We start from the raw sequence: 22,858 nt of genomic DNA, 5'->3' as shown, positions 1-22,858 counted from the left end.
TAACAGAAGCAAAGATATTAAGAAGAGGTGGTGAGAATAATCAGAAGGACTGTACAAAAAAGATATTCATGACCCAGATAATTCATGATGGTGTGATCATTCAGAGTCATATCCTGCAACGTGAAGTCAAAGGGGCCTTAGAAAGAATCACTATGAACGAAGCTAGGAGAGGTGATGAAATTCTAGTTGAGTTATTTCAAATTCTGAAAGATGATGCTGTGAAAGTGCTGCACTCAATATGTCAGCAAATTTGGAAAGCTCAGCAGTGGCCACAGGACTGGAAAAGTCAGTTTTCATTCTAATCCCAAAGAAAGGCAATGCCAAAGAATGCTCAAATTACTGCACAATTGCACTCATCTCACATGCTAGTAAAGTAATGCTCAAAACTCTCCAAGCCAGGCTTCAGCAATACTTGAACCGTGAACTTCCAGATCTTCACATTGGTTTTAGAAAAGACAGAGGAACCAGAGATAACATTGCCAGCATTGGCTGAATCATAGAAAAAGCAAGAGCTCCAGAAAAAACATATATTTCTGTTTTATTGACTATGCCAAAGCCTTTGACTCTGTGGATCACAATAAACTGTGGAAAATCTTGAAAGAGATGGGAACACCAGACCACCTGACCTGCCTCTTGAGAAACCTATATGCAGGTCAGGAAGCAACAGTTAGACTGGGCATGGAACAACAGACTTGTTCCAAATAGGAAAAGGAGTACGTCAAGGCTGTATATTGTTACCCTGCTTATTTAACTTATATGCAGAGTACATCATGAGAAATGCTGGGCTGGAAGGAAGCACAAGCTGGAATCAAGATTGCTGGGAGAAATATCAATAACCTCAGATACGAAGATGACACCACCCTTATGGCAGAAAGTGAAGAGGAATTAAAGAGCCTCTTGATGAAATTGAAACAGGAGAGTGAAAAAGTTGGCTTAAAACTCAGCATTCCGAAAACTAAGATCATGGCATCGAGTCCCATCACTTCATGGGAAATAGATGGGAAAACAGTGGAAACAGTGTGAGACTTTATTTTGGGGGGCTTCAAAATCACTGCAGATGGTGATTGCAGCCATGAAATTAACAGGCACTTACTCCTTGGAAGGAAACTTGTAACCAACCTGAACAACATATTAAAAAGCAGACATTACTTTGTCAACAAAGGTCTGTGTAGTCAAGGCTATCGATTGTCCAGTGGTCATGTATTGATGTGAGAGTTGGATTATATAGAAAGCTGAGCACTGAAGAACTGATGCTTTTGAACTGTGGTGTTGGAGAAGAATCTTGAGAGTCCCATGGACTGCAAGGTGATCCAACTAGTCCATCCTATAGAAGATCAGCACTGGGTGTTCATTGGAAGGAATGATGCCAAAGCTGAATCTCCAGTACTTTGGCCAACTAATACGAAGAGCTGACTCATTTGAAAAAACCCTAATTCTAGGAAAGATTGAGGGCAGGAGAAGGGGACGACGGAGCATGATATGGTTGGATTACATCACTGACTCAACGGACATGGGTTTGGGTGGACTCTGAGAATTGGTGATGGACAGGGAGGCATGGGATGCTGCGGTTCATGGGGTCGCAGAGTCAGACACAACTGAGCAACTGAACTGAACTGAAGAATACATAACTGGCAGGAAGTTTAAAATGTACAAACCACTTTATTAAATGCTCTGTCAATTTCTTACAAAGTTAAACACCATTTTGGGAGAAATGTCCGACTCTTGGTGACCCCATGAATCACAGCACGCCAGGGCTCCCTGTCTGATACCAACTCCTGAAGTTTACACAAACTTACTCCTTGGAAGAAAAGTTATGACCAACCTAGATAGCATATTCAAAAGCAGAGACATTACTTTGCTGACTAAGGTCTGTCTAGTCAAAGCTATGGTTTTTCCAGTGGTCATGTATGGATGTGAGCATTGGACTGTGAAGAAGGCTGAGTGCCAAAGAATTGATGCTTTTGAACTCTGGTGTTGGAGAAGACTCTTGAGAGTCCCTTGGACTGCAAGGAGATCCAACCAGTCCATTCTGAAGGAGATCAGCCCTGGGATTTCTTTGGAAGGAATTATGCTAAAGCTGAAACTCCAGTCCTTTGGCCACCTCATGCAAAGAGTTGACTCATTGGAAAAGACTCTGATTCTGGGAGGGATTGTGGGCAGGAGGAGAAGGAGACAACAGAGGATGAGATGGCTGAATGGCATCACGGACTCAATCGACGTGAGTCTAAGTGAACTCCGGGAGTTGGTGATGGACAGGGAGGTCTGGCGTGCTGCAATTCATGGGGTCACAGAGTCAGACATGACTGAGCAACTGAACTGAACTAAACGTCATTGAGTCGATGATGCCATCCAGCCATCTCATCTTCTGTCATCCCCTTCTCCTCCTGTCCCCAATCCCTCCCAGCATCAGAGTCTTTTCCAATGAGTCAACTCTTCGCTTGAGGTGGCCAAAATATTGGAGTTTCAGCTTCAGTGTCAGTCCTTCAAATAAACACCCAGTACTGATCTCCCTCAGGATGGACTTGTTGGGTCTCCTTGCAATAAAAGGGGCTCTCAAGAGTCTTCTCCAACACCACAGTTCAAAAGCATCAATTCTTCAGCACTCAGGTTTCTTTATAGTGCAACTCTCACATCCGTACATGACTACTGCAAAAACCACTGTCTTGAGTAGATGGACATTTCTTGGCAAAGTGCTGTCTCTGCTTTTTAATATGCTGTTCAGGTTGGTCATAACTTTCCTCCCATGGGGTAAGCATCTTTTAAATTCATGGCTGCAATCACCATCTACAGTGATTTTGAAGCACCCAAAAATAAAGTCTGAACACAGTTTCCTCTGTTTCCCCTTCTAGTTTCCATGAAGTGATGGGACCAGATGCCATGATCTTCATTTCCTGAATGTTGAGTTTTAGCCCACTTTTCAGTGTCCTCTTTCATCAAGAGGCTTTTTAGTTCGTCTTCACTTTCTGCCATAAGGATGGTGTCATGTGTATATCTGACGTTATTGATATTTCTCCCAGCAATCTTGATTTCAGCTTGTGCTTTTTCCAGCCCAGCGTTTCTCATGATGGTACTCTGCATATAAGTTAAATAAGCAGAGTGACAATATACAGCCTTGACGTACTCCCTTTCCTATTTGGAACCCGTCTGTTGTTCCATGTCCAGTTATAACTGTTGTTCCTGACCTGCATATAGGTTTCTCAAGAGGCAGGTTAGGTGGTCTGTTATTCCCATCTCTTTCAGAAGTTTCCATAGTTTATTGCCATCACACAGTCAAAGACTTTGGCATAGTCAATAAAGCAGAAATAGATGTTTTTTGGAACTCTTGCTTTTTCCATGATCCATTGGATGTTTGCAATTTAATCTCTGTTTCCTATTCTTTTTCTAAAGCCAGGTTGAACATCTGGAAGTTCACGGTTCAAGTATTGATGAAGCCTGAGTTGGAAAATTTTGACTGTTACTTTACTAGCATGTGAGATGAGTGCCATTATGTGGTAGTTTGAGCATTCTTTTGCATTGCCTTTCTTTACGATTGTAATGAAAACTGACTTTTTCCAGTGCTGTCGCCACGGATGTGTTTTCCAAATTTACTGGCATATTGACTGCAGCACTTTCACAGCATCATCTTCCAGGATTTGAAATAGCTCAACTGGAATTCCATCACCTCCACTAGCTTTGTTTGTAGTGATGCTTTCTAAGGCCCACTTCAGTTCACTTTCTGTCATGTCTGGCTCTAGGTAAGTGATCACACCATCATGATATCTGGGTCATGAAGATCTTTTTTGAACAGTTCTGTGTATTCTTGCCACCTCTTCCCAATACCTTCTGCTTCTGTTATGTCTATACCTTTTCTGTCCTTTATCGAGCCCATCTTTGCATGAAATATTCCCTTTTGTGTGTAATTATCTTTAAGAGATCTCTAGTCTTTCCCATTCTGTTGTTTTCCTCTATTTCTTTGCATTGATCTCTGTAGAAGGGTTTCTTATCTCTCCTTGCTATTCTTTGGAAGTCTGCATTCAGATGGTTATATCTTTCCTTTTCTCCTTTGCTTTTCACTTCTGTTCATTTCACAGTTCTTTGTAAGGCCTCCTCAGACAGCCATTTTTCTTTTTTGCGTTTCTTTTACATGGGGATGGTCTTGATCCCTGTCTCCTGTACAGTGTCATGAACCTCCATCCATAGTTCATCAGGCACTCTATCAGATCTAGTCCCTTAAATCCATTTCTCACGCCCACTGTAGAATCATAAAGGATTTGATTTAGGTTATACCTTAATGGTCTAGTGGTGTTCCCTACTTTCTTGAATTTAAGTCTGAATTTGGCAATAAGGAGTTCATGATCTGAGGCACAGGCAGCTCCCAGTCTTGTTTTTGTTAACTGTATAGAGCTTCTCCATCTTTGGCTGCAAATAATATAATCAATCTGATTTTGGTGTTTTCCATCTGGTGATGTCCATGTGTAGAGTCTTCTCTTGTGTTATTGTAAGAGGGTATTTGTTATGAGCAGTGCATCTCTTGGCAATACTATATTAACCTTTGCCCTGCTTCCTTCTGTACTCCAAGGCCAAATTTGCCTGTTACTCCAGGTGTTTCTTGACTTCCTACCTTTGCATTCCTGTCCCCTGAAAAGGGTATCAATTTTGGTTGTTCTAAAAGGTCTTGTAGGTCTTCATCAGTTCAGTTCAGTTCAGTCACTCAGTCGTGTCTGACTCTGACCCCATGAATCGCACCACGCCAGGCCTCCCTCTCCATCACCAACTCCCGGAGTTCACTCAGACTCGCGTCCATCGAGTCAGTGATGCCATCCAGCCATCTCATCCTCTGTTGTCCCCTTCTTCTCCTGCCCCCAATCCCTCCCAGCATCAGAGTCTTTTCCAATGAGTCAACTCTTCGCATGAGGTGGCCAAAGTAGGTCTTCATAGAACCATTCAAGTTCAGCTGCTTCAGCATTAGTGGTTATGGCATAGGCTTTAATTACCGTGATATTGAATGCTTTGCCTTGGAGACGAACAGTGATCATTCTGTCATTTTTGAGATTGGATCCTAAGTACTGAATTTCAAACTCTTTTGTTGACCATGATGGCTACTCCATTTCTTCTAATGTATTCCTTCCCACAGTAGTAGCTATAATGGTCATCTGAGTTAAATTCACCCTTTCCAGTCCATTTTAGTTGGCTGATTCTTAGAATGTCAACGTTCATTCTTGTCGTCTCCTGTTTGACCACTTCCAATTTGCCTTGATTCATGGACCTAACATTCCAGTTTCCTACGCAATATTGCTCTTTAGAGCATTGGACCTTGCTTCTATCACCAGTCACATCCACAGCTGGGTATTGTTTTTGTTTTGGCTCCATCCCTTCATTCATTGTGCTGTTATTTCTCCACTGATCTCCAGTAGCATATTGGGCACTTACTGACCCGGGGAGTTCTTCTTTCAGTATTCTATCATTTTGCCTTTTCATACTGTTCATGGGGTTCTCAAGGCAAAAATACTGAAGTGATTCGCTATTCCCTTCTCCAGTGAACCTCATTCTGTCAGATCTCTCCTCCATGACCCATCTGTCTTGGGTGGCCCCCTCATGGCATGGCTTAGTTTCACTGAGTTAGGCAAGGCTGTGGTCCGTGTGATCAGATTGGCTAATTTTCTGTGATTATGGTTTCAGTGTGTCTGGCCTCTGATGACCTCTTGCACACCTACCATCTTACTTGGGTTTCTTTTACCTTGGATGTGGGGTATCTCTTCACGGCTGCTCCAGCAAAGTGCTGCCAAGGCTTCTTACCTTGCACGAGGTCGCCCCTCCTCACCTTGAGTATGGAGTAGCTCCTATCGGACCTCCTTTACCCATGCAGCCACTGCTCCTTGGACGTGGGGTAGCTCCTCTTGGCTGCTGCCCCTGATTTTGGACATGGGAAAGCTCCTCTGGGCTGCTCCTGCACTGTCACAGCCTGGCGCTCTAGGTCTCCATCCCTGACCTTGTGCGTAGGGTAGCTCCTCTCATCCACTTTTCTGTGTAGTCCACAGCACTTTTGCATGGTCCGTCACAGCCACAGTGCTTCTGCATGGTGCAAAGTTAAACAGAGGTAGATAAACAAGACTTATGGAGAAGGCAATGGCAACCCACTCCAGTAGTCTTGCCTGGAAAATCCCATGGACAGAGGACCCTGGTAGGCTGCAGTCCATGGGGTTGCTGAGGGTCGGACATAACTGAAAAACTTCACTTTCACTTTTCACTTTCATGCATTGGAGAACGAAATGGCAACCCACTCCAGTGTTCTTGTATGGAGAATCCCAGGGATGGGGCAGCCTGGTGGGCTGCCGTCTATGGGGTCGCACAGAGTCGGACACGACTGAAGTGACTTAGCATTAGCAAACAAGATTTATATATGTTAAAGGTTAACTGCAAGGGGAAGAAAACAGTAGGAAAATAAAACAAAGGAATAAATTATAAAAAAATATTAATTGTTTTAAAAAATCTAAAAAAGAGAGAGAAGGAAAAAAAAAACAAAAAGAGTAAAACTCCACAGAACTGCAGAAGCCCAACACAGAGGCAGAGGTTTATGGCACCAATAAAAAAGGTGACTAAGGAAAAAAAAAAAAAAAAAAAAGTTCAAAAATTATTTGGATTTATCAGTGCCAATAAAATCAACAATTACAACAGAGTGGGGGTAGGGAGGTAAAACATCTGAAAGAATCTATAGAACAAGTCAAAAAATAAGAAAAATAAGTGGTTTTCTTGAGTCACTGCTGTCAAAGTCCTTTCCCTCAGTGGAAATAGCAGTCCATCTCACCTTCCTAGGATGCCCTACAACACAGTGCTGATTTCTGGACCTCCTGTGGAGGCTGCTCAGATTCTAATCCGGTCCTACTCTTCTGTGTTCTTGCTTCTAATGTCCACAGTTATCAGAGCTAGTGTATTTTCTTTTGTGAGGGCTCTCAGTGTCCTTTTAGATATTTCTTAGACACAGAGTCTGCCTAGTTGATCATCTGGATTTAATCTGCAGCTTGTATAGATGGTCTGAAGGTTTTGGATCTTCTTCCCTAGCTAAACTGCTCCCAGGTTTCAATTGTGATTTTATTTCCACTTCTGCATATGGATTGTGCACTGGGAATTATCTCCTGAAGCTACCCTGAAGGGCTTGGGTTTGCCCCTGTGAGGGCCAGGTGTGGAGATGGTACAGCTGCTTGGATCTCAGGGTTTCTGGCAGTACCAGGTACTCAGGGGGGTTGGTGGCTGGGGTAGCAGGGAATACAGTGCTCTAAGAAGCGTTTGGCAACCAGTATTGGCAAATACACCCCAGTATTCTTGCCTGGAGAACCCCTTCTCTGACAGAGAAGCCTAGCAGGCCACAGTCTACAGGGTTGCAAAGAGTCAAGACAGGACTGAAGTGACTCTGCATGCATAAACACAAGACTTCTTCCTTTTTTTTTTTTTTTTTGCTTGTGGCAGCTTTTCCCCAATGAGAGTTGAGCGTGAAGGTGATGCTGCTGCTTGGCTTGTTGGGACCCTGATGGTGCCAAGTGTGCAGGGACACAGACTGCCTCTGTGGCAGGAATTATGGCCCTATCAGAGTCTTTTTTTGAGGCTCTTGTAGCTGGGGATCAGAAGACCTCTATGGCCAGTCTTTGTCTGGAGCTCTGCCCATTCAGGCACTTAGAGGGTTCCCTTGCCTGGGGTCCTTCTCTGTTGTTCTGAGTGTCAGTCACAGAGAGGGGCCCCCCGACTTGTTTCCTACTCTGTAGTTTGGCCCATCAGTCACTGAAAGGAGCACCATGGGTGGGGTCCTACTCTGTAGTTCAGTGTGTCAGGCATTTGATGGGCTAGCCTCTCTAATGTTCAGCTGCTGATACTTTTGTGTGGAGAGAGAGAGAGGCTATGGTGATGGCTCCACCCCATCTGTATTGCCTTCCATGGCTGCCTGGCTTTCTTCCATAGGCATTTCCAACCATGATCTTCTCCCTCATATCCCTTTCATCCATCTCTCCAGAGTCAACAGCAGCCCTCACCCTGGGACTGCTCCACAATCCCTAAACTCCAGTTCCCAGCCACTGCAGCTTCCAGCAGACCCGTATTCCTGCCCCGTGTATGAATGACTGTGGCAAGGACTGTCTGACTCTCTTTCCATTTAGGCTGCCACAGATCAACTGTTTCACTCTTATCCTTAAATGTCTCTCTTCTGACTCAGACAGTTGCCCCTCTGTGGGGATCGGACTCCTGCTTCAGTTCCCCCACCTGCCGAGGGCAAGTCCAGTCCTAGAAGCACTCATGTCCCCCGCCCCCCCCCCCCCCGCCACACACACACACACACACACACACACACTAATTCCTTTGTCCTACCGAGTTTTGTGTGGATCTATATATTCTTTTTCACTGGTCAGGCACTCCTGCCTGCTCTCAGCTGGTGTTCTGCATACACTTCTGTGTCTGAAGGTGTATTCATGATGTATCTGTGGAGAGAGATGCACTCCACATCTGCCTACTCTATGCCATCTTCTTCTGCTGGGAGCATTCTTATGAGGGAAAATTATCAGTTCTTCTTAAACCTCTAGGTAGGTAATTTCATGTTGATGAATATGAGTGACATCAATTACAGATTTAATTATTTAAAGGACTATTTCATGATATATCCTTTTTAATTGTATTTAAGTTTGTCTAGGGTATATGGTATCATGCTATTTATCTCCCAGTTTAGGTCAGTTCAGTTCAGTCACTCCGTTGTGTCCGACTCGTTACAACGCTATGGACTGCAGTATGCCAGGCTTCCCTGTCCATCACGAACTCCTTGAGTTTACTCAAATTCATGTCCATTGAGTTGGTGTTGCAGTGCAACCATCTCATCCTCTGTCATCCCCTTCTCCTCCCACCTTCAATCATTCCCAGCATCAGGGTCTTTTTATTTATTTGTTTGTTTTTAAATATAAATTTATTTTAATTGGAGGCTAATTACTTTAAATATTGTATTGGTTTTGCCATTCATCAAGATGAATCTGCCACAGGTATACACATGTTCCCCATCCTGAACCCCCCACGCTCCTCCTTCCCCGTACCATCCCTCTGGGTCATCTCAGTGCACAAGCCCCAACCCCCAAGCATCCAGTATCATGCATTGAACCTGGACTGGCTATTCATTTCATATATGATATTATACATGTTTCAATGCCATTCTCCCAAATCATCCCACCCTCACCCTCTCCCACAGAGTCCAAAAGACTGTTCTGTACATCTGTGTCTCTTTTGTTGTATCACATACAGGGTTATCATTACCATCTTTCTACATTCCATATATATGCATTAGTATACTGTATTGGTGTTTTTCTTTCTGGCTTGCTTCACTCTGTATAATAGGCTCCAGTTTCATCCACCTCGTTAGAACTGATTCAAATGTATTCTTTTAAATTGCTGAGTAATACTCCATTGTGTAGATGAATGGTACATCAGGGTCTTTTTAAATGAGTCAGTTCTTCCCATCAGGTGGCCAAAGTATTGGAGTTTCAGCTTCAGCATCAGTCCTTCCATTGAATATTCTTGACTGATTTCCATTTGGATAGACTGGTTGGTAATCTAAGGGATTCTCTTGTAGTCCAAGGGACTCTCAAGTGTCTCCTCCAGTACCAGAGTTCAAAAGTGTCAATGCTTGGTGCTCAACTTTCTTTATAGTCCAGTTCTCACATCCATACTTGACTACTGGAAAAACCAAAGCTTTGACTAGATAGACCCTTGTTGGCAAAGTAATGTCTCTGCTTTTTATATGTTGTCTAGTTTGGTCATAATTTTCTTCCAGGGAGCAATCATCTTTTAATGTCACGGCTGCAGTCACTATCTGCAATGATTTTGGAGCCCCCCATAATAAAGTCTCTCACTCTTTCCACATTGCCCCATCTATTTGCCATGAAGTGATGGGACCAGATGCCACGATCTTAGCTTTCTGAATGTTGAGTTTTAAGTCAACTTTTTCACTCTCCTCTTTCACTTTCACCAAGAGACTCTTTAGTTCTTCACTTTCTGCCATAAGGGTGGTGTCATCTGCATATCTGAGGTGATTGATATTTTTTCCCGGCAATCTTGATTCCAGCTTGTGTTTCATCCAACCCAGCATTTCTCATGATGTGCTCTGCATAGAAGTTAAATAAGCAGGGTGACAATATACAGCCTTGACGTACTCCTTTTCCTATTTGGGACCAGTCTGTTGTTCTGTTTCCAGTTCTAACTGTTGCTTCCTGACCTACATACAGATTTCTCAGGAGACAGGTCAGGTGGTCTAGTATTCCCTTCTCTTTAAGAATTTTCCATAGTTTGTTGTGATACACAGTCAAAGACTTTGGGATTGTCTGTAAACCTAAAGTAGATGTTTTTTTCTGGAACTCTCTCTGGCTTTTTCAGTGATCCAACTGATCCAATTGATGTTGGCAATTTGATTTATTTTTCCATTGCCTTTTCTCTACTACTTATCTCTATTCATCTTTACTACTCTATTATAGATAATGAATGACTTCTATTTTCAATTATGTTTCCTTAGGAAGAATTTTGAAAAAAATCAAACATTTAACCTCAAAATATATTTGTTTTCTTCATTCCTCCTAGGAAATTGATGCTTGCTTAATATTTTAAAATATTTCAAGTGTATATATTTTCTCAAATTTTGTTTGAAGATGTTAAATTTTAATCAGATGCATTCTGTTTTCATATTCAGTTCAATACAGTTCAGTCGTTCTGTCGTGTCCAACTCTTTGCAACCCCATGAATCGCAGCACGCCAGGCCTCCCTGTCCATCACCAACTCCCGCAGTTCACTCAGACTCCCATCCATTGAGTCAGTGATGCCATCCAGCCATCTCATCCTCTGTCGTCCCCTTCTCCTCCTGCCCCCAACCCCCCCTCCCCCCACACACACCCAGCATTAGAGTCTTTTCCAATGAGTCAACTCTTCGCATGAGGTGGCCAAAGTACTGGAGTTTCAGCTTTAGCATCATTCCTTCGAAAGAAATTCCAGGATTGATCTCCTTCAGAATGGACTGGTTGGATCTCCTTGGAGTCCAAGGGACTCTCCCGAGTCTTCTTCAACACCACAGTTCAAAAGCATCAATTCTTCGGCGCTCAGCCTTCTTCACAGTCCAACTCTCACATCCATACATGACTACTGGAAAAACCATGCCTTGACTAGATGGACCTTAGTCAGCAAAGTAATATCTCTGCTTTTGAATATGCATCTAGGTTGGTCATAACTTTTCTTCCAAGGAGTAAGCGTCTTTTAATTTCATGGCTGCACTCACCATCTGCAGTGATTTTGGAGCCCCCCAAAATAAAGTCTGACACTGTTTCTACTGTTTCCACATCTATTTCCCATGGAGTGATGGGACCAGATGCCATGATCTTCGTTTTCTGAATGTTGAGCTTTAAGCCAACTTTTTCACTCTCCACTTTCACTTTCATCAAGAGGCTTTTTAGCTCCTCTTCACTTTCCGCCATAAGGGTGGTGTCATCTGCATATCTGAGGTTATTGATATTTCTCCCAGCAATCTTGAATCCAGCTTGTGTTTCTTCCAGTCCAGTGTTTCTCATGATGTACTCTGCATATAAGTTAAATAAGCAGAGTGACAATATACAGCCTTGACATACTCCTTTTCCTATTTGGAACCAGTCTGTTGTTCCATGTCGTTTTAACTGTTGCTTCCTGGCCTGCATACAGATTTCTCAAGAGGCAGGTTAGATGGTTTGGTATTCCCATCTCTTTCAGAATTTTCCACAGTTTATTGTGATCCACATAGTCAAAGGCTTTGGCATAGTCAATAAAGCAGAAATAGATGTTTTTCTGGAACTCTCTTGCTTTTTCCATGGTCCAGCAGATGTTGGCAATTTGATCTCTGGTTCCTCTGCCTTTTCTAAAACTAGCTTGAATGTCAGGAAGTTCACAGTTCACGTATTGCTGAAGCCTAGCTTGGAGGATTTTGAGCATCACTTTACTAGTGTGTGAGATGAGTGCAATTGTGCGGTAGTTTGAGCATTCTTTGGCAGTGCCTTTCTTTGGGATTGGAATGAAAACTGACCTTTTCCAGTTCTGTGGCCATTGCTAAGTATTAGACAGTCACTGCTTTTTAGTTTTGGTTGACAAGAGATCATTGTACAGACAATAGTGACATTGATGTGGCTTCAACATGGTGCTGTTTCAGTCTTTATCAAGATTCTTCAAAATCCTATTTAATAAGAGGAGTAATGAGAACAGCCAGCATATTTCATTTAATGCTTTTCTTGCGAATTTTTTTTTCAGAAATTGAAAAATTTCAAGGTTCTGATGGAAAAAATGAAGATGAAGAAGAGAAATATCTTGATGTCATCAGCAACAAAAATATAAAGCTTTCAGAAAGGGTATTGATTCCTGTCAAACAGTATCCAAAGGTACTACAGTATATGCTTTTTAACCTCCTTGAATTAAAAAAAAAAAATGATGAAAATAAGATGATGTTTCATTCATAGCCTTTATGAAATAAGTGTACAAATCTTCATTTTATTAGTACATACTAATATGTAATACTGACATAGAAGAAGGAAAACACTTTGAAAGTACAATAATTTTCTACTGATAGCTGGAACATTTTATTCTGTGAATATAGGAAACATAATTAGATATTTTCATCATTTAACATGTAAGTAGTTCAGCAATTTGTCCAAATATGCTCAATCAGTAATCTTTTGGTTCATGTTAAAATGCACATTTTACTATAAGACTGTAGAATTAATGGTACAAAATATACAGCATGAGGCAAATAGCTGAGAATCCTTTTATCTAGGAAGGCAATATAATCTTTATTAGACACTTGGGTTTAAACCACTAGGGACCATTTATATAATGATTATGATATTATCCTCTTGAAAATAGCTTTTCATTAGATATTTTATCATTATATGATGTTCTTATCACCAGAATCATGATTATAAAATATAGCATTCAATGGCTTGCTTTCATTATTTATGTTCATATATTCCAATGGATGAAAACAGTTTTTTTTCTTTTTTTTTTTTCAAGTAAATTGCCTAAGCAGAAAAATGGAAACTCAAAGATTTAAGCTGGTAGTTAACTTTCTGAAGAGTGTGGAACAAAGCCCATGTAATTATCCTAAGAAAAAAGAGTACAGAAATAAATGCTATAGTTTACCAAATGGCGTCTAATATGATAAATTTTGGTAAATATAATAATAAGAAGATGTGTTTATAATTATTTCAAATAGGATAAACATAACAGCATATCAAACCATTTATTTTAACTTTTAGGTGAGGTTTTTGGATATGTAAGCTTTTGAATTTTGTGCTTATTTTGAGCTGCTGCTGCTGCTAAGTTGCTTCAATCGTTTCTGATTCTGTGCGACCCCATAGACAGAAGCCCACCAGGCTCCCCTGTCCCTGGGATTCTCCAGGCAGGAACACTGGAGTGGGTTGCCATTTCCTTCTCCAATGTGTGAAAGTGAAAAGTGAAAGGGAAGTCACTCAGTCGTGTCCAACTCTTGGCGACCCCATGGAGTGCAGCCTACCAGACTCTGCCGTCCATGGGATTTTCCAGGCAAGAGTACTGTAGTGGGGTGCCATGCACTATTGTAAGATAAGTACATACAATGAATATGTAATTTAAGTTTTATTAAATTTACAATTGTTTTAATGAATATCAAGTTGGACTGTCATAGAAATGTACATGAAAATTTTTACATAATAATGAAATAAGATAGAAATATGATAAGGTCTTAAGGAAAATACAATTCTTTAAAGGAACTTGGTTAATTAAAACTGTTAAAGTCTTGATGGAGTACAGCTTCAGTCTTGAAATCATATATTTAAATATACATATTACTTGATAATGTTTCCTGGGATAATCCTTATCTGTTCTTTGGATATGGAAAAGCTTGTGATAGACTCAGTATCTGCTTCTCAGTAAAATGGAGCTCTGAATCTCTGATCAAGATGTGCTAGCATTTCAAGTCCTAAATAATGCTAATGGTGTGAATGATGGAATACTTTGAAAATTTGCTGTTTTTTTAAGTCCTTCATTTTTTGTGAGTCTTTGCATTTTTACTTGACTAATAGTGCTCACATTTTCCATTACTTTTTCATGTATAATGTGGAAGATAATGAAAAATAATAGCTCCTAATGATTGTTTTATGGAATATTATCAAATAACAGTGTATGCTTTAGAAAATGTACAGTTTCTATGAATATAATGCCAAACAAATTAAACTATTTATGAATAATATGAATTTCATATATTAGAACTTTTTACATAAAAAATACTGACAAACACAATCATCTATCAAGTTGACCAAAATTTGTTTTCACTTTTTATACTGTAACAACAAAATTAAAATCAAGCTTTTGAAAAAGGTATTTTATTTCTAAGGTGGTGATTCTCTGTTGTGGGGTAAAATTATAATCACTCAGCCTGAACTGTATTTGCTGTGTTCTTTAAGCCGTAGCACATGTAGTGTGGTGTGATCCTGTGAACTGTTGAGTAGCACGCAACAGTATTTATGGGTTCAAGTTTCACTCTTTTAAAATAAAAAGTGACTTACTCTTTGTATTTCATCAGGGCTAAGGTTGCCTTCTCAGCTTCCTCCAGGGCTGTCTCTGCCCTTGACACCTGCTGTGCAGACTGACAGTCCATGTGGCAATGACACCATCCTCCCAAACAAAGAGGAAAGCAGAATTAGGGGCATGCTTGAGGAAATGACCTTATCCTAATTTTACTACTTGGCCTTTTTTGGATAGATTTGGTTTCAGTTAGACTCTAATTCAAGTTAATTTGCTGATTTAATTCAGTAAGTCAAAGAATTGAGAGAAGTTTAAGATTTTAAATTATAAAAAAAACATAAGAATGCTTTACAAACGCATTAAGAATGATTTATCTAGTATTTTGTGATTAATCACTTAATTTGGAGAAAATGTCCTATGTTACCAAATTATTTTCATGGACTGTTTTTCTTGTTTGTTTTCAATGTTTTTATTTGTAGTAAGGTTAGTAAATAAATAGACTTTATATATCTGCTGTTTACATTTGAAAATGTTTTAGAATCAGAGCTTTTATTTCTTCACAGTGATGTCTCTAAGGAGGCAACATCAGTCAGTATGTTACTCTATAATCCTGAGATTCATGTGGAAAATTCACCACCTTTAACATTAGCTCTTTCTACCTGAATCCAAAGACATTGTACTTTATAGTCCAGTATACATTGCAGTTCAGTTCAGTTGCTCAGTTGTGTCCGACTCTTTACGACCCCATGAATTGCAGCACGCCAGGCCTCCCTGTCCATCACCAACTCCCGGAGTTCACTAAGACTCACGTCCATCGAGTCAGTGATGCCATCCAGCCATCTCATCCTCTGTCGTCCCCTTCTCCTCCTGCCCCCAATCCCTCCCAGCATCAGAGTCTTTTCCAATGAGTCAACTCTTCGCATGAGGTGGCCAAAGTACTGGAGTTTCAGCTTTAGCATCTTTCCTTCCAGAGTAATCCCAGGGCTGATCTCCTTCAGAATGGACTGGTTGGATCTCCTTGCAATCCAAGGGACTCTCAAGAGTCTTCTCCAACACCACAGTTCAAAAGCATCAATTCTTCGGTGCTCAGCCTTCTTCACTTTCCAACTCTCACATCCATACATGACCACAGGAAAAACCATAGACTTGACTAGACAGATCTTAGTTGGCAATGTCTCTGCTTTTGAATATGCTATCTAGGTTGGTCATAACTTTTCTTCCAAGGAGTAAGCGTCTTTTAGTTTCATGGCTGCAATCACCATCTGCAGTGATTTTGGAGCCCCCCAAAATAAAGTCTGACACTGTTTCTCCTGTTTTCCCATGTATTTCCCATGAAGTGATGGGATCGGATGCCATGATCTTCGTTTTCTGAATGTTGAGCTTTAAGCCAAGTTTTTCACTCTCCACTTTCACTTTCATCAAGAGGCTTTTTAGTTCCTCTTCACTTTCTGCCATAAGGGTGTTGGAATATACATTTAGTTTTTTTTTTTTTTTCAAATATGGATATTTCCGACTCTTACACATCTTAGAACCAGTATGCAGTCTCTATCAGGTTGTTGGTAGTTGTAACTCAATGTTTTTGTCTGTAAACTTTGCACTTGTGAACTTGGTCATGGCTTCTTATGTTATTTGAAGTGTTTGAAATATGCGTATTGAGTTTAGTTGTTTTTGAAAGTGTCTTCAAAGATGGCATTATAATTTAGTGTTGACACACAAAGTGATGATATATACAAAAAAAGAACAAAAGTAAACCTTGGTGTATAAATTGGTTTTAATGAAGACATATTCATCCTTGAAGATTGGGATTGACATATATACACATGGCTATATGTAAAACAGATTAAAAAGAAAAGATAATGAACAAGAACCTACTGTATAGTACAGGGAACTCTACTCAATACTCTGTAATGTCCTACATGGGAGAAGAATGTAAAGAAGAGTGGATATATGGATATATGATTCATAGGATCTCCATGTGCCTCAGTGGTAAAGAATCCACCTGCTGATGCAGGAGATGTAGGTTTGATCCCTGAGTCAGGAAGATACCCTGGAGGAGGAAATGGCAATCCACTTCAGTATTCTTGTCCATGGGATAATCCCATGGACAGAGGGACTTGGTGGGCTACAGTTTATGGGGCCACAAAGAGCTGGACAAAACTAAGCAACTGAGTATAAGCAAGCACACATAACTGATTCACTTTGCTGTACAGAAGAAAATATCACAATAGTGTAAATCAGCTGTAACCCAATGAACATTTTAAAAGAGAATGAAAAAAAAAAAAAAAGCCAAAATTTCTTGATCTCAACAAACAAGTGCCTTACAGTACCTAGGGATGTAAGATACACAAAATGTCAGATGCTGCACTCTGTTTTGTTCTGCTCGAAGGATGACTACCACGTGCATGGGCACAGTGAGGCGTGTCAGATGGTAGGCGGTGTTACTCTACCTGCCAGAGGTCTGCCTGTTACGATGGTACCTCTTCATCCACCTGGGCAATTCAGCTGCTCAGTGTCTTTTAAAATTACATTTTGTGATGTTGCTTTCAGAATCCTCTGAAAAATATCAGATATTTTATTCAATTAAGTTTACCCCAAGGCCCACTGTTCATTTCTCAGCTCCAATTACTTACAACTTTTTAAAGCAATAAACTACCAGGAGTGTAAATCAGTCCCCAAATTTGGCCCCTTTTAAGATCAAAGCGGCCATGTTCTTATTTTGAAATCAATTTCTTATGTAAGTTAATGCAGAAAATTAAATTCCAAAATATGTTCAAAAGCACTGTGCTTACTCTGTATTTCGTGTTCGCCTTCTTGGTCCCAGAGAGTGGGGCTGCCTTCTGTGTCTGGTGGGAAGCATTCTGCACAGCCTGGTACATCCTCCTACAGTGCCTGTTTCCTTCTTTGTACTTGTAAAGGTGAAAACTGAAATCCAAAGCCTTGATGAGTGTTTTTTTTTTTTTCTTCTAACTTTGTAAGTAATTATCAGAACATTTAATAATGGTTAATAGAAACCCAATGTTACTGACTGTGAAAACTGTGACCACATTTCAGAGCCAGAATCACACTTAGTTTAGAAACAACTCTATTTTTCTAGGCAATGTGGCTTTTAAAAAGCCACTCTGTAGCTTACATCTTAAACTTGTTTTATCTTTCTTGGAGACAGCTGCATAGTATCAGTTGCTTTTTATTTTTCTAAAGGAAACAGAAAAAAGGATTTGATGGTCTTTGTGATTTTAGTTTCATTCATATCAGTTTCCTGATCTCTTACTTGTGAATTTAAATCTTAATTGAGAAGATAATGACTCTCCCAGGTGAAGTGTTACATTTTTGATGAGAGAAATAATATAATTCCAACGTGCTTGTACAGTGCCTTCTTTTCAATAGAAATAAACTTCAAATGACCCTATTTTCCAGCAAAATTTAGAAATTTGCAGAGATATTCTATCTAGTGTTTATCTTTTCCAACGACTTTTAAATTAATGCTCATCTCATGTATTTAAATATCATTTTCCCACTCAGCACTTAAACCTTCTTGTCTTCTTTGACCCATATGTTCTTAATCTTGAGTTGGGTATGCCTTCCTCTCATCTTTTTTTTTTTTTTTGGGAGTTCAGTACATCCTCATGAAATGTGTGCTTACACTTCACAAAATGACCTCACCTTCTTTTCTGAGTCTACACATTCTAGGTCACCTGCAGTCTGTTTTAACCTGCTGTTTCTGTTCCTCTAGTTTATTTCACACTCACCCTCAACTGTAAACCTGGAAACTATTTCAAAATGATAGTTAAAATCTAGTGCCTTTTGAAATGAGTTCAAACAGGTATCCTTGCTCAGGGGTCCTTTGAGAATCAAAGGATCTTCACTCCCACATCCCTTCTATAATCTTGCCAGTCTTCATGTGCTTCTTTGTTCATTTGTTTAATTCAGTGACCTTTCTGTAAATTTCTCTATACCCAATAAAACAGAGATGGGCCTTCTCCCATTTGTTTTGTTGTTTTGGTAGAAATGGATGTTTATGTAGATAGATTTTCAAGAGGGTAGAGGAGAAAGATCACTGGTAAAATCAAGAGGTATTGCATCATAAATTGAATGAATTCTCATATTATTATTGACTTTGAAGGACATACTGACATATGGAAACAAGTGAATTTGATATAATTTCAAGCACTATTAAATAACTTGAGATTGGCATGGGAAGAAAAAACTTTCTAGAAATTAATGTATCTCCTCCTTACCTACAGAAACATTTAGATAAGGGATTATTACTACTTATAATGCTAACTTAGGACCTGACTGCAACCAATTATTTTTTAAAAATTTAGACACATGTAGAAAAGTTGTTAGTGACTTTTATTTACTTTTCCAAATTTAAGTAGTTGTTGAAAGAAATTTGGGCTTCCCAAATGGTGCTAGTGGTAAAGAACCCACCTGCCAATGCAAGAGACATAAGAGATGTGCATCCAATCCTTGGGTAGGAAATTTTCCATGGAGCAGGGCACAGCAACTGACTCTAGTATTCTTGCCTGGAACATACTATGAGCAGAAGAACCTGGTAGGCTACAGTCATAGGGTCTCAAATAGTTGCATGACTGAAGTGACTTAGCACACAAGCACCCAGAAGAAATTTCTGTAGCATATTTAGATTTCTACCATTTTATGAGGAATTTTCTTTAAATATATGGATTTTATAAGTATATCAATAATTAAATTGTGAATATCCAAAAACATTAAAAATTTTACTAATGTTGTATATCAATATTCACAGCACCATTATTCACAATTTCCGAAGACAGAAACAACTCAAATATCCTCAGGTGATGTATGGTTACACAAAATGTGGTCTATACACAGGGGAATATTATTCAGCCATAAAGAATGATGATATTTGGATACATGTTAACACATGGGTAAATATTGATTGAATTAAGGTAAATTGGAAGTGGTAAAATAGGAGATGGCAAGAGTGAACATTGACAGTTTAGTGATCAGTGAACTAAAATGGACAGGAATGGGTGAATTTAATTTAGATTACCATTATATCTACTAGTGTGGGCAAGAATCCCTTAAAAGAAATGAAGTAGCCCTCATAGTGGGAAAAAAAAAAAAAAAAAAAGAGTTCAAAATGAAGTAGTTGGGCACAATCTCAAAATTGAGAGTGTGATCTTGGTTTGTTTCCAAGGCAAACCATTACAACATTACAGTAATCCAAGCCTATGCCATAACCACTAATGCCAAAGAAGCTTCAACTGAAGCAGTTCTATGGAGACCTAAAATACTTTCTAGAACTAACACCAAAAAAAGATGTCCCCTACATCATAGGGGACTGGAAAGCAAAATTAAGGTCAAGAGATACCTATTCGTCCAGGTATAGGTATTCCTCCAAAAGAGGAAAGGAAAGATATACTGGTCTTAATTCAGAGTTCCAAAGAATAGCAAGGAGAGATGATAAAGTTTTCTTTCTTTTTTTCTATTTTTTCAAACTTTAATATGAAGCTATGGTAAAAAAACAAAAACAAAAACAACAACAACAACAACAAAAAAAAACACTTTGAATTTAGCATGAAGACAGACAAGTAGATCAGTGTAACCAAATAAAGTCCAGAAATAGAGGCACACATATATGAAAAACTGATTTTTTCAATGGTACAAAGGGTATTCAGTGGAAAAATAGTTGTCTTTTCATTAAATGGTGCTGGAACAGTCACATTTCAATATACCTAGAAAAACTTTTTTTTTTAATTTAAATTTTTTATTTGAATTGGAGGCTAATCACTTTACAGTATTGTATTGGTTTTGCCACACATCAACAAGATAAAGCTTTCTTAAGTGAACAATGCAAAGAAATTGAGGAAAACAGAAGAATGGGAAAAACTAGAGATCTCTTCAAGAAAATCAAAGATACCAAGGGAACATTTCATGCAAAAATAGGCACAATAAAGGATAGAAACGGTATGGACCTAACAGAAGAAGAAGATACTAAGAAGAGGTGGCAAGAATACACAGAAAACTGTAAAAAATAAAAATAAATATATAAAAAAAAAGGTCTTAATGACCTGGATAACCATGATGGTGTGATCACTCAGCGACAGCCAGACATCCTGGAATGCAAAGTCAAGTGGGCCTTAGGAAGCATCCCTACAAACAAAGCTAGTGGAGGTGAGAGAATTTCAGCTAAACTATTTAAACTCCTAAAAGATGGTGTTTTTAATGCGCTGCACTCAATATGCCAGCAAATATGAAAAACTCAGCAGTGGCCACAGAACTGGAAAAGATCAGTTTTCGTTTCAATTCCAAAGAAGGGCCATGTGAAATAATGTTCAGAATACTTAACAAGTGCACTCATTTCACATGCTATCAAGGTAATGCTCAAAATCCTTCAACCTAGGCTTCAACAGTACATGAACCAAGAAATTTCAAATGTACAAGCTGAATTTAGACAAGGCAGAGGAATAAAAGATCAAATTGCCAACATTCCTTGGATCATAGAAAAGGCAAGAGAATCCTGGAAAAAACATCTACTTCTGCTTTATTGACTGTGCTAAGCTTTTGACTGTGTGAATCACAACAATCTGTGAACAATTCTTAAAGAGATGGGAATACCAGACCACCTTACCTGCCTCCTGAGAAACCTGAATGCAGGTCAAGGAGCAACACTTAGAACTGGACATGAAACAGTGGACTGGTTCCAAATTTGGAAAGAAGTACATCAGTGCTGTATACTGTCACCCTTGTTATTTAACTTCTATGGAGAGTACATTGTGCAAAATGCCAGGCTAGAGGAAGCTCAAGTTGGAATGAAGATTGCCAGGAGAAATATCAGTAACCTCAGATATGCAGATGACACTATCCTAATGGCTGGAAGTGAAGAGGAACTAGAGTCTCTTGATGCATGTGAAAGAGAAGACTGAAAAGGCTGACCTAAAACTCATCCTTGAAAAAACTAAGATCACGGCATCCAGTTCCATAATTTATTGGCAAATTGATGGAAAAACAATGGAAACAATGACAAACTTTATTTTCTTTGGCTCCAAAATCACTGGGGATGGTGACTGCAGCCATTAAATTAAAAGACGCTTGCTCCTTGGAAGAAAAGCTATGACCAACCTAGACAGCATATGAAAAAACAGATACATTACTTTACCATTAGTCAAAGCTTTGGTTTTTCCAACAGTCATGTATGGATGGACCATAAAGAAAGCTGAGTGTTGAAGAATTGATGCTTTTGAACTGTGGTTTTGGAGAACACTGTTCAGAGTCCCTTGGACTGCATGGAGATCAAACCACTCAATCCTAGAGAAAACCAACACTGAATATTCACTGGAGGGACTGATGCTGAAGTTGAAGTTCCAGTACTTTTGCTACCTGATATGAAGAGCCAAATCATTGGAAAAAATCCTGATTCTGGGAAAGATTGAGGGCAGGAGTAGAAGGGTGCAACAGAGAATGGGATGGTTTGATGGCATCTCCAACTCAGTGTAGATGAGTTTGAACAAAATCTGAGAGATAGTAAAGGGCAGAGAACCCTGGCATGCTGCAGTCCATGGGATCGCAAAGATTTGGACATGACTGAGTGACTGAAAAACATATTAATAAGAGAAAAAGTCAGACACTAGCGGACACGTATTGTATGATTACACTTAAGAAAGATATTTAGAACAGGCACATTCATAGATGCAGAAAGTGGAAGCGAGGTCATCAGGGGCTGTGGAGGGAGTTGGATAGAGAATCTGTGTTTAATGTATGTAGAATTTCTCTTTAATAAGATGAAAAAGTTCTGGAAATGGATGTGCTGTGATTTCAAAACCTTGTGAATGTAATTAATGCCACTAGATTCCACTTTTTAAATATTATTTTTTTTAATTTATTTTATTGCAATGAAAATGTTACACAAATATTACCAAATGTGTCTCAACAACATATTACATGCAAAATAAACTATACACATATAAGTTTAATTATAGAAATACAAAATTAGTTTAGTTCTTTAAAAAGTTTTTGCAGAATGAAGGAAACTATAGGCAGGGTGAAAAGGAACCCTTCAAAATAAGAAATACTAACAGCAAATGAAGTAACTGACAATTAATCTCCAAAATATACAAGTAGCTCATGCAGCTCAATTCCAGAAAAATAAATGACCCAGTCAAAAATGGGACAAAAAACTAAACAGACATCTCTTCAAGGAAGACACACAAATGGCTAACAAACGCATGAAATGATGCATAATATCACTCATTATCAGAGAAATGCAAATGAAAACAACAGTGAGGTACCATCTCACACCAGTCAGAAAGACTGCTATCAAAAAGTCTACAAACAATAAATGCTGTAGAGGTTGTGGAGAAAAGGGAACCTT

The 22,858-nt window shown here is 39.4% G+C and overlaps 1 protein-coding gene across 1 annotated transcript in view; it reads left to right on the top strand.

The window, feature by feature from the left end:
* Positions 1-22,858, top strand: part of KHDRBS2 (KH RNA binding domain containing, signal transduction associated 2) — a 747,046-nt gene that overhangs the window by 118,557 nt on the left and 605,631 nt on the right. Inside the window, exon 2 of the mRNA XM_068960975.1 lies at positions 12,259-12,386. Coding sequence (XP_068817076.1) covers positions 12,259-12,386 — 128 coding nt within the window. The remainder of the gene's footprint in view (positions 1-12,258; positions 12,387-22,858) is intronic.

Source organism: Capricornis sumatraensis, chromosome 22 (assembly GCF_032405125.1).
Source record: "Capricornis sumatraensis isolate serow.1 chromosome 22, serow.2, whole genome shotgun sequence".
NCBI classification, from domain to species: domain Eukaryota; kingdom Metazoa; phylum Chordata; class Mammalia; order Artiodactyla; family Bovidae; genus Capricornis; species Capricornis sumatraensis.
The sequence above is the reverse complement of the archived record's forward strand: the minus strand, read 5'-3'. Positions and strand labels throughout refer to the sequence as shown.